The sequence below is a fragment of the Arachis hypogaea genome, chromosome 17, assembly GCF_003086295.3.
Source record: "Arachis hypogaea cultivar Tifrunner chromosome 17, arahy.Tifrunner.gnm2.J5K5, whole genome shotgun sequence".
Taxonomy (NCBI): domain Eukaryota; kingdom Viridiplantae; phylum Streptophyta; class Magnoliopsida; order Fabales; family Fabaceae; genus Arachis; species Arachis hypogaea.
Window position 1 is genome coordinate 6195627 of NC_092052.1, and position 13289 is coordinate 6208915.

The 13289-nt window shown below is 32.8% G+C and overlaps 1 protein-coding gene across 1 annotated transcript; it reads left to right on the forward strand.

Moving 5' to 3' along the window:
* Positions 1–5865: 5865 nt before the first annotated feature.
* Positions 5866–13267, forward strand: LOC112765029 (indole-3-acetaldehyde oxidase). The gene is made up of 9 exons (XM_025810886.3): positions 5866–6338; positions 7965–9653; positions 9743–10005; positions 10080–10289; positions 10397–10615; positions 10880–11941; positions 12127–12225; positions 12623–12812; positions 12984–13267. Exons 1-9 carry the CDS (start codon positions 6179–6181, stop codon positions 13214–13216), a joined length of 4125 nt encoding a protein of 1374 aa, XP_025666671.1. The 5' UTR covers positions 5866–6178; the 3' UTR covers positions 13217–13267.
* Positions 13268–13289: the final 22 nt, after the last annotated feature.

Below are 13289 nucleotides of genomic sequence, written 5' to 3' on the forward strand. Positions count from 1 at the left end.
AATGTTTATAGTATTTATAGTATTTATATAAATATTATTAAAATTAAAGTTATATTTTTTTATTTTGATAACATTTGTTTAATAATATTTTTTAAAACATAATATTAAATAATAAAAAATATTATTTTAATTTTAATAATATTTTTAAAATACTACAATTATTATAATATAGAATATAGACATACTAAAATGACTTTATAAAATAATGTTGGATATGTAAAGGAAAAATACTAGTACTAGATTTTGCTTTTAATTCCAAATATTTTAGAGTCGCAATACTTGAGCATACATCAATAACTATTAGATTGATAAAATAAATAAATAAACTGATACAGCTAAAATATAAATATATTAATTTTTTTTTGGGCCAATTAACATTATATAGTTAGATAATAATTACACAGAAAAGATAATAAAATTAAAGGACATGATTATATTAGTCAACAATGGGAAGTATATATATCTATCATTAAACACTCTGATTAGTTTTTTTTTTTTTTTTTTTTTTCAAGTTATTGAACTTTTATTAAAGAGAGCAGAGAAATTACAGCCCCAAAATAAAAGAATAACGGTCAGTATTCGGACATCAACAAAAGAAACAAAGGGAATACCTCTGATTAGTCTTTTGTTGGTTTATAAATATTTATATTAGAGTAACGTTATATGTCCAATTTTTTTTTATAAATTAAATTTAATCAAGTTACATAATAAGATTTGGATTAATAATATTAGTCATAATTAATTTTTATTATGTTATACTAATTTGATTGTTATGACTTAGTTAACAAAAAGATTTAAATATATAGTATTCTTTATATTAATAGTTACCCGCTTACATATACGTCATTAAAAAAAATGCAATCTTGTTAAACATTTAAGTTGACAACAAAATTTAATTAAGTTGGCCTAAATCCAATAAAAATCACTTTCATCTGTATATATACGCGCTTTACTAACACAAACATATCTTTTTTCATTTTCGCTTTCCTTCTTTTTTTTTTGCGTTCTTCCTTCTTCTTCTTCGCATTCCTCCTTTTTCATCGCCTTCCATCTTCTTTGCGTGTTTAATTTTTTTTAATTGTTGTTTTTTTATTGCTGCTGTTATTATTGCGTTTTTTTCCTTTTTTTTCTTAGTAATTTTGCAGCATTAATTTTATTTTATTTTATTTCTCTTAAGAGAGTGAAACAAAAAGAATTATGAAAAAAATAAAATAATAAAAAAGATGAAAAAGAAGCAGCAAAATATGAGGAGGAGGAAGAGGAAGAGTTTTAAATTATGCAAAATTTATCAGAATAAAAATACACCAAAATTTCTTAACAAATACACATCAATTTCTTAGTTTTTATACCGAAACTTTCCTATAAAAGTACAAAAATATCTTCTTTAATGCTGTATTTTTATTTTTTTTTCCTTTATTTCTTTTTTTTCTTTTAGTTGAATGAATGTAGGTTCATTCTCTTTCTAGTAATTTTGCAGTACTATGCTTTTTTTTTTGTTTGATTTTTTTATTTTTATTCTTGTTAAGAGAGTATAATAAAAAAAAATTTGAGAAGGAAAATAAAAAAGAAAAGAATAAGAAAAAAAAGAAGATGATGATGAAAAAAAAAAGAAGAAGTAGTAGAAGATGAGGAAGAGTTTTGAATTATGCAAAATTTATTAGAATAACAATACATCGAAATTTATTAACAAATACACATAAATTTCATAGTTTTTACGCCGAAACTTTGTTACAGAAGCACAAAAATATCTTTTTTAATACTGTATATTAGAGAAGAAGGTAAAAGAAGAAGAAGAAAAAGAGTTTTGAATTATGTAGAACTTATTTGAATAAAAATACACCGAAATTTCTTAACAAATACATATAAATTTCTTAGTATTTTATACTGAAATGTTGCTACAAAAGCACAAAAATGTCTTTTTTAATGTTTAATTTTTTTCTTTTTTTTTTTATTTCTTTCTTTTAGTTAAATGAATGTAGGTTCATTGTTTTTATTCTTGTAAAGAGAGAAACACAAGAAAAAAAACTTAAGAATGTAAAATAAAAAGAAAAAAATAAATAAGAAAAAAAAAGATAATGATGATAAAGAAGAAGAAGAAACAGTTGCAAGATTACATAAATGCATTTTCGAGATTAGGAATCAAAACCGGATTACAATTTTTCGAGATTACATACACAAATGCATTTTTTACATAACTATAGAAACTGCGACAGGGGTCCCACGGATTCTAAATGAACGTAAACCGCTACACCCCTCTAGCGGTTTACGTTGAGATTCGTATTGGTCAGAAATCACGACAGGAGTCTAGCAGTTTCTTCAATGCTGGGCAAATGTGCATAAACCGCGATAGAGGTGTAGCGGTTTATGCTTTAGTATAAATACGTTAGAGGGAGTCGCGGATTATTCACTTTGCACTATTTTAAAATTTTGAGAGAGAGAGAAAGTAACGTTTTAGAGAGAGGGAGAGAGAAAATTTTGGTGAGAAAGACAAAGTTCTTAAGGTTTAAAGGATTTGGGAATTTGGATTTAGTTGGGTGTGGACCATGGCGAACGAATACAGCCTTTACTGATTCAACGGCGTTGCACACGTTGCTGGCAGTATCAACGAAGAGGTAAATTTGTTTTTTTTTTAGTTATTGAATTTCATATAGCATAAAATGTAGTATTCGGGTGCAGTAGTTAGAAGTTAAGACATAAAATTTAAAGGTAGGATCAAATGTTTAAGTAGAATAGTTCCTCTTGTATTTGAGATATAAGGTTCAAATTGTAAGGTTTGTAGGGTTATTGTTTAAGTATCGTATTTGAAAACTAAGATTTAAAATTTTAGCTTTTAAATATTTAAATTTAAATTTTAATATTATAATTCTAATTGTTTAGTATTTAAAATTTAAAGATTAAATTTTTGAAATAGAACATAATAGTTGTATTTTATATTCTTAAATTTTAAAATTATAAGTTTTGTAGTTTAGTATTTAAAATTTAAAATTTAAATTTTAGAATTATAAGTTTAGAATTTGATTACTTTAAATTAAATATTTGAGTTTTAAATTTAAATTTTATTATTATTTAAATTTAAGATTTGAAAAATAATGGTAACTGAACTATATCTGAAATTTTAGTTAAGATCGGATAGATAGGACATTTGTAATATTTGTTTCTATTTATAATTTATGGTTTAAACTTGTTAGGGATGGAATTTTATTTGGTTTGGTTATTTTTCTCACATGTTACAGCCAAGTAGGTGTATTTATAGTGTCCGGAGACAACAGAACATGCCTTTGCATGACAGGATCATACTCTATTTGGAGAGGGTTGGTTTGTACCACCTGGCCAGGCTCAACACGAGGTGGTTCTGGTTGGATGAGCCCCTAGTCAGCGCATTCATTGAGAGGTGGCATCCTGAGACGCACACCTTTTATATGCCATTCGAGGAGTGCACTATTACGCTACACGATGTTGAATACCAGTTAGGGTTGCCTGTGGATGGTAAAGCTGTATCTGCTGGTGCCTTACAGATTTTGAGAAGCTGATGGATGATGGCAGATCCGCTTGGGAGTGGTTTTATGAATTATTTGGCGAGCTTCCGTCACCGAATAAGGTAAAGCAGTTTACAGTCTACTTCACTTGGTTCCATGAGAGATTTGGTGTGTTGCCGGCCGATGCGACTGAGGATACCGTACGCATATATGAACGTGCGTACATTATGATGCTGCTATTCACTCAATTATTTGATGACAAGAGTGAAAATGGGGTTCATATACGGTGGTTCCCCAGAAGGATTTTTCTCGTGTAATCCTTGACTTCCGAAGGTGGGATCTATGTCCGGTTGCTGGCCAACAGCTTCCAAGTTCAGCGTTGAGAAATGTAGAGGGTATTGTTGTGACCCAAAACTGGATGACCCCTGATGTGTTGGTGGGTTCATTGGAGTATCCTCGTCACTGTCTCCCAAGATGTGAGCTGGCTCATCATCCGAATCATCATCTCGCATTGCATTTTCAACCAGATTTGGTTCACCGTCACCTAAAAGACCGGGAATCAAACCGGATGACCTAGCTATCCTAGCTAGAACAGATGGAGATTTAGCTAACAGACAACCAGGTGCAACGACAGGCATCAAGGTAGAAGCAGCCCCCACCGTTGTCGACTGAGGATTCGGCGCTGATGCCCCGGAACTGTCGATACCATCTTCCAACTTAGCATACAACTCGTGTATTCTCACTTCCAGAAAACTGCGCCGACAATGAAACAAAACATGTATGTCTTCGTTCGACCCTATCATAAATATTTTATACTGCACACCAGTTGACACAACCGCAATCGGAATCTTGTAGAACACCTACTTCACCCACTTGGCCCCACACGACCCTGCCTTTCGTAATATACTCGTCTTTAACTTTGATAAATTATTTGTTGACCGGATAAAAATACTCACCGGTTTTTTATCAGTGAACTTAACACCGTACCTATTACTTTTTTTAATTTTTCCAGAACAATGTACTAGAACCATAAAACTCTCCTCACAATCCATTTGTGAATTTGTGAAAATGATCCTCTACCATCACACCACTTCCTCCTGGTTGATATTTATAGGCCTTTTTTGTGCATGCATAAACTGCTACACCCCTATCACGGTTTATACACATTTGCCCAGCATTGAAGAAATCGCTGGACTCCTGTCACAGTTTCTGGCCATAATAACGAATCTCAACGTAAACTGCTAGAGGGGTGTAACAGTTTACGTGCATTTGGAATCCGTGGGACCCCTGTCGCAATTTCTACAGTTATGTAAAAAATGCATTTGCGTATGCAATCTCGAAAAGTTGTAATCCGGTAAATTTGATTCCCAATTGATTTATTTTGGTCATTTGCCCGCAAATTAATGTACAAGAATAATCGGATACATTGTGTGCTTTTTAGTCGGGTTGAAGATAATATTCTCCTTCACCTTGAAGAAGAAAATGTTGGACTCCTCATTGTTGTGCTGAGTTTTGAATTATGCAAAACTTTATCATAATAAAAATGCATATAAATTTCTTAGTTTTTATACTGAAATTACTTAATGATTGCGACACGCAAACTTAGTTCGAAAACAAGCACACAAACAAGACTAAATCATCAACAAAAAACACAATCAAATTAATTTTAGATCAAATAACATCATTAATATTACAAAAATTCAAAGATAACGATAATAATAACGACGATAACGATAAAAAATATGACAATGACGATATAATGATAATAACGATGATGATGATGATAGCGAAGGAGGAGGAGAACAAAATGAAAAAAAGAAATCAAATAAAAAAGAGAAGAAAAGAGGAGGAGGAGAAGGTAGTGATCATAGTGGTGATGAGATAACTAAAAAAAAAGGAAAAAAAGAAGGAAAAAAATAACAACTAAAATATTAGTAAAAAGAAGAAAAGAAAGAATAAGTGGAGGAGAAGGAAACGAAGAAAGAAAAGACCCGTAATTTAAAAAGACAGTTATAACAACTTGGTTGAACTTAATTAAACATTTTATTTAGATGTAGAGTTTTATTAAAAAAAATATAATAAATATCCTTTCTAACTTCTATTCATAAAGTCAAGTGCTCATTATTATCGTCATTATTACTCGATACCAATATCAAATTAATTATGTTTAAAACTTAAAATATCATATATATGAACATGAAATTAACACTTGCGAAATGATAATTTCACTCTAATTTTTTTATAATATCATTATACATATGATTTTTTTGTATTGCATAAATTTATAAAAGAATTAATATTATCAAATTAAGAGTAAAAATATTCCCTTAACACTTATCTCAAAAGTAATATTTGAAGACTATGGCCATGTGTAAGTGATTGCAAAACCTTCCACCGCTATGCATTCATTCTGATCTTATTTTTCTTGGATTTTAAACTTGTGGGGTCTCTTAGTACAACACTACACTGCCACTTATTTTCTATCCTTGAATCAAAAGTTAGGTGAAGATATTGTTCTTTAAAGAATTGAGAGCAAGTAGGAGCAGAAGAACCTAACATATAAATAACACGTCACAAACAGTTGACAAAGTTATATATAATGTGGCGTGTGGAGATAACATGCACGTTTTCTTTTTATCTTGTTTGAACTTTTAAGAGTGGAGAAACAAAAAAACAAAAGAGTTGAGGAACTTTGGGAAATTATGGAAGTGAACTATGAGACTGAGATATCAACAAAAAGTTTGGTTTTTGCTGTTAATGGCGAGAGGTTTGAGCTCTCCAAAGTTGATCCATCTACCACTTTGCTGGAGTTCTTGCGTTCCCAGACAACCTTCAAGAGTGTCAAGCTCAGTTGTGGTGAAGGTGATGATCATTTTTTTGTGTTTGTAAAGTGATAAAAGCATTTCAGAATTTTCATAGCCTAGCTAGTAGCTGTTTGATAATCTGACTTTTGAAATGTTTAGTTCTCAGTGTTGCAACTTCAAAATTCTCTTCAGTTTAAGTTCATAGTTTGGATAATCTTCTTCCTCTACTTGGATTTTGACTTCTTTTTTGCGAGGTCTTAATGGGCTTGTTGTAGTTGGGATTTCTGAGTGTCTTGAATTTGGGATAAATCTGGAGTCTGTATGTACTGATTCCAGTTATTCCTCAATTGTATATTTGTGTAATTTTCTGGTTCATATGAAAAAGAAGGTAGTTTATATCTAGATGCAATATGTTACTGGAACGGGTATCCAGTACACTACATGTAAATTATTTTACGTAGAAAGTATATTTATGGCTTTTCATAAGCAGATAAATTATGAATTGGTACACGGTATATCACCTAGTCGTTGATTTCATGTAACTATGATTTAGATTTAAGAAAAAGAAAAATCTTATTTGCCTTTATATTTTTAACAAAGGGGAGCCTGGACCTGGAGCATTAGTCTCCGTGTGATGTTAGGGTGTGTGTGGTCAGAGGCGGATTTAGGCGCATGGCCATGCCCCTAAATTTTCAAAACTTAAAACTAAATTTTCAAAACTTAAAATATATTTAATATAATGTTTAAAAATTTTAATAATATACTTTCTAGTTGAATGATTAAAGGAAACATTTTGTGTTTTAAAGCATAGGTTCAAATCCTATATCATGCATTTTAAATTTATTTTCTTTTATTCTTTTATTTTTTTTCTTTATAATTCTTCTATCTATTATTATATAAAAACACTTTAGTTTTTATAATAATTTCTAATTGAATGTAATAAGAAAATATATACATAAAAATAAATTAAATTAAATTTTATTTTTTATAATATTAAAATCAAAATATATTAAGTGAATTATTTATTAATATGAATATATCTTATATATTATATTTATTAATTTATTTTAAATACACATATTAAAAGTATTAGAGAAACAAATTTATATTATATCTTTTATAATAAGAATAAAAATTAGAATTTTATAAAAAAAAAACTTTGATATAAATAATTTTTTTATTAAAATTTTTAGTTTTAATATGGCATTTTTAATTTTTCTTTTTATTTCGACCCCTCTTTATAAGATTTCTGGATCCGTCACTGTGTGTAGTTGGGGGAATTATAAATAATTCTTAAGAATTTTAAGATGAAAATATCATATTTCCATATTTGGTTCAAAGTTTGAAAAGGTATTCTCAAACAAGTTTGATTCCAAACCATCATTTCAATTCTCACCTTTTCTTTGAGTATATTTAATTCTCATGGAATGAAATATGAGTAACAAGTAATACTTGAATCACCCCCTTAAGGTCACTTATTCAACTCGTGGTAATGCAATTATTAGCTTAAACTGTCTATAGTAGGCCCTTTAAGTGCTATCCTTCCCTGATTCTGATCCTGCTTTAACGCAGAATATTTGTGCACCAGGCTTACCTTTTATTTCTAACATTTTCATTATTAGTAATCCACAAAAGGCTTCTTTTCAACTTGTTACTTACATACATGGATATGGTTGGTTTCCAGGTGGTTGTGGAGCTTGTGTGGTTCTAATATCCAAATATGATCCTGTTCTTGACAGAGTTGAGGATTTTACAGCAAGTTCATGTCTCACACTACTTTGCAGCATTCATGGATGTTCAATTACAACAAGTGAAGGCATTGGAAATAGCAAAAATGGATTCCACCCAATTCAGGAAAGAATTGCAGGATTTCATGCCACACAATGCGGCTTTTGTACTCCGGGAATGTGCGTTTCACTCTTTGGAACTCTTGTCAATGCTGAAAAGACCAATCGTCCGGATCCGCCTTCCGGATTCTCCAAACTGACAGCAGCAGAGGCAGAAGAGGCTATTGCAGGTAACCTCTGCCGCTGTACCGGTTACCGGCCAATTGCAGATGCCTGCAAAAGCTTTGCAGCCAATGTTGATATAGAAGATTTAGGCTTCAACTCTTTCTGGAGAAAAGGAGAGAACAAGGACTTAATGCTTAGTAGTTTACCTCAATATGGCAAGAACCATAACAATGTTAGATTTCCTCTGTTTTTGAAGGAAATCAAGAATGATGTGATCTTGTCTTCAGATGAAGGTAGCTGCTGGCACAGTCCTACTAGTCTGAAGGAGCTTCAGAGCTTGTTGAAATTAAACCGAGCCAACGGCACTCGGATCAAGCTTGTTGTTAGCAATACCGGTATGGGATACTACAAGGAAAGTGATGGCTATGACAAGTATATTGATCTAAGAGGCATCTCTGAGCTCTCAAAGATAGGAAAGGATCAAACTGGAATTGAAATTGGAGCAGCGGTGCCAATATCTAAAGCTATTGAAGTGCTAAAAGAAGAGAGCAGAAGCGATTTTCTTACAGAGGATTCTGCAATGATTCTTGGAAAGCTTGCTGACCATATGAGTAAAGTCGCCTCCAGATTTATTCGGAACACAGCCAGTGTAGGAGGCAATTTAGTGATGGCTCAAAAGAATAATTTTCCTTCAGACATAGCCACAATTCTTCTTGCTGTGGATTCAATGGTTCAAATAATGACTGGTGCAAAATTTGAGTGGCTTGCATTGGAGGAGTTTTTTGAAAGACCATCACTAAGTTTGGAGAGTGTACTTTTAAGCATCAAAATTCCAAGTTTTGAACTTACTAAAGTTAAATCTGATAATCAAGGAAGTAAATTCCTCTTTGAAACTTACCGAGCTTCGCCTCGACCCCTCGGAAATGCCCTTCCATACTTAAATGCTGCATTCCTGGCTAAGGTGTCCATGTCTAAAGACACTGGCAAAACAACAATTGATGCTTGCAGGCTATCTTTTGGTGCTTATGGGACTAAGCATGCAATCAGAGCAAAAAAAGTTGAGGACTTTTTAGTAGGAAAAGTGCTAAGTGTTCATATTCTACATGAAGCTGTCAACTTGCTGGCATCCATTATTGTACCTGAAGGTGGTACCTTAGATGCAGCTTATCGTTCAAGTTTGGCAGCTGGTTTTCTTTTAAAGTTCTTCAACTTCTTGATAGATGGTCCTTCCAAATTGATAAATGGCTGTACTAGTTTGCCTGTCAATGGATCAATCCAATTAAATGGGAATCAAAACCAGGCTCAATATGATAAAACTCCAATGTTACTTTCATCTGGAAAACAAGTAATTGAAGACAGCAATAAGTATCATCCAGTTGGAGAGCCGATCACGAAATCTGGAGCCGCAATACAAGCTTCAGGTTTGTTTGATGCCTATCAATAATGACTTTTCATATAATTTAATACATGCTTAGTAACAAGTGAACATTAACATATAAATCATACGTAGGTGAGGCTGTCTTTGTAGATGACATACCATCACCACCAAATTGCCTTCATGGAGCATATATCTATAGCACAAAGCCTTTAGCACGGATAACAAGTATAGAACTCAGACCTGAATTACAGAGACATAAGGAAGTGGTGGACATCATTTCAAGTAAAGACATCCCGGATGGTGGTCAAAACCTTGGAGCAAGATCCTTATTTTCTTCTGAACCTTTATTTGCAGAAGAGATAGCTAGATATATTGGCGATCGTCTTGCCTTTGTGGTGAGTTCATATACCCTTTATTGATGGTTTGTAAGTACTTGCCCTTTACTCACCAACTATAGCTTCCTTTTTAGGTTGCAGATACTCAGAAACTCGCTGATACGGCTGCAAACTCTGCTATTGTTGATTATGATGTTGATAATCTTGAGCCACCGATATTAACTGTGGAAGATGCTGTTAAAAGATCTAGCCTTCATGAAGTTCCTCCATTTCTCCGCCCAAAACATGTTGGAGACATATCAAAAGGAATGGCTGAAGCAGATCACAAGATTCTTTCTGCCAAGGTATATGTAACGTGTTTTAATCTTTACCTTTGTTATTTGGTTATCCACCTTGGTTTCTGAAGAGTGATGTTTAAGTTTTCTTTTGAAAAATTAATGTCAAAATACAGATGAATCTTCCATCTCAATACTATTTCTATATGGAGACACATACTGCACTTGCTATACCAGATGAAGACAACTGCATTGCAGTTTACAGTTCAATTCAGTGCCCTCAGTATGCACATGCTACCATAGCCGCATGCTTGGGTGTTCCTGAGAATAATGTTCGTGTTATTACTAGAAGGGTTGGGGGAGGTTTTGGTGGGAAGTCCATGAAATCCATTTGTGTAAGTATTTGTCTGTGCACTGTTCTTTTACACAATGCTTAATTGTTATAATTCTACATCATGTTTTAATATTATTATCTAATTTTCTGTGGTTTGAAGAGTTACTAATGCAACAACTACAAATTGAAGAAGTCACTGCTTTTGCTTTGATTCCAATATAAGTCATGTGTTTTCTGTGTTAAGTGTTTAAATATATTAAGATATGAATTGAATAATATAAAACGATATAAACATAGTTCAAATTGTTACATTCACATCTTGCAGGCTGCTACTTCATGTGCACTTGCAGCACACAAATTGCGTCGCCCCGTCAGGATCTATCTAAATCGTAAGACAGATATGATCATGGCAGGTGGCAGGCATCCCATGAAGATTACTTACAGTGTTGGGTTTAAGAATAATGGGAAGATTACAGCATTAGATATTGAGGTTTTGATGAACGCAGGGTTGTACTTGGATGTAAGTGCAATAATGCCGGCCAGACTCGTTTCTGGGCTTAAAAAGTATGATTGGGGTGCTCTATCTTTCGATATAAAGTTATGCAGAACAAATCATCCTAATAGATGTGCAATGAGAGCCCCTGGGGAGTTGCAGGGATCATTCATTGCAGAAGCTATATTAGAAAATGTTGCAGCTACACTTTCAATTGATGTAGATTCTGTGAGAAGCATAAATCTTCACACACACACGAGTCTCGAGTTATTCTATCTAGAGTCTTTCGGAGAACCTTACGAGTATACATTGCCTTCCTTATGGAACAAGTTATCTGTTTCTGTAAACTATGACCAGCGAGTCGAGATGGTAAAAGAGTTCAACAGAGTCAACACTTGGAAGAAGAGGGGAATATCTCGTCTACCGGTTGTGTTTGAAATGGGCCTAAGACCAACTCCTGGAAAAGTAAGTATTTTCTCGGATGGATCGGTTGTTGTTGAAGTAGGAGGAATTGAATTGGGTCAAGGTCTTTGGACAAAGGTGAAACAGATGGCTGCATTTGGACTTGGTGAGATTCAATGTGAAGGAACCGAAGGCCTATTGGACAAGATTCGAGTGGTACAATCAGATACTGTGAGCTTGATTCAAGGGGGGCTGACTGCTGGTAGCACTACATCGGAATCAAGCTGCGAAGCAGTTAGACTTAGCTGCAATATCTTGGTTGAGAGGTTAAAGCCTCTAAAGGAAAAGTTGCAGAAGGAAATGGGATCAATCAAGTGGGAGACACTTCTTCATCAAGCATACATTCAATCTGTGAACTTATCAGCATCTTCATTTTTTGTACCAACAACTTATTCCAAGAATTACCTAAATTATGGTGCTGCAGTGAGTGAGGTATGTGATTGTGTTTTCAATGATGCATGTCTCAAATAAAAATGGCGTTGTATCATGTTCATTAAGAGTCCACTTCCCTTGAAAGTTAAGCACCTATGTGATCCTGTCATAAAATCCATGTTACTGAACCAAGATATCTTATAATGATAGTAATGCTTCCCTAAATAATGGAAACTATTTCTCAGGTGGAAATAGATCTTCTGACTGGAGAAACTAGATTTTTGCAAACAGATATTATCTATGATTGTGGACAGAGTCTCAACCCTGCTGTGGATTTAGGACAGGTATGCTATTTAATTTGGAGATTTTGTCTTTTTACAAAAAGTTTCCACTTAGAAAAGAGTATAAAATGCTAGGACTCATTCTTAAATACTCCTTATTAAGTCAGAAGTAGTGCACTCTTTGTTAATTAAATAAATCTAATTTCTCTATTTAATATATTTTATATTTTTATATTTGTGATTCAGATTTAGGATTTAGGATTTAGTATTCAGTGTTTAGGGTGTTTTATATTTTGTTTCTCTTTCTTTCTTTTACTTTTATAACAATATAATTTTTAGGAGTGCTACACTCCTTACTTTCTCAGAATCACATTAGCATTCAACTTTCTCTATTCATACTCCATATTCTAAAGGTGAAACATTAGTATTTTCTTAATCATTTTGTTGATCCATGTTGTAGATTGAAGGAGCTTTTGTTCAAGGTTTAGGGTTCTTCATGCTTGAGGAATATGAAACAAATGTTGATGGTATGGTATTAGCAGATGGCACATGGAACTACAAAATCCCTACAATAGACACCATACCTAAACAATTCAATGTTCAAATCCTTAACACGGGCCACCACAAGCGACGCGTGCTCTCTTCAAAGGGTAATAAGATCAAAGATTCATCAATGCACATTAATTTATCCAAATAGATGATTATTCCTAAATTGATGAAGTAAAATTCAGCAATCAACAAAATTTTGAATAACAGAAATGGATAATAATTATACCAGACTGTTAATTAGATTGAGAAAGCTTCGAAATTTGTTGATGCAGCCTCTGGTGAGCCACCATTACTTCTAGCAGCTTCAGTTCACTGTGCCACAAGAGCAGCGGTTAAAGAAGCAAGGAAACAGGTTCTTTCATGGAGCAACAAAGATGGAACGGATTCAAGATTTGAATTGAAGGTTCCTGCAACCATGCCTGTGGTTAAAGAACTCATTGGACTTGACATTGTGGAAACATACTTGAAATGGAAAATGGAAAAGAATTCGAGGATCTCATATTAGAAATGTGTACACCAAAATGCAGCAATAAAAAATTTATTTATACATAAAAAATTAACTAATAAATTATTTATTA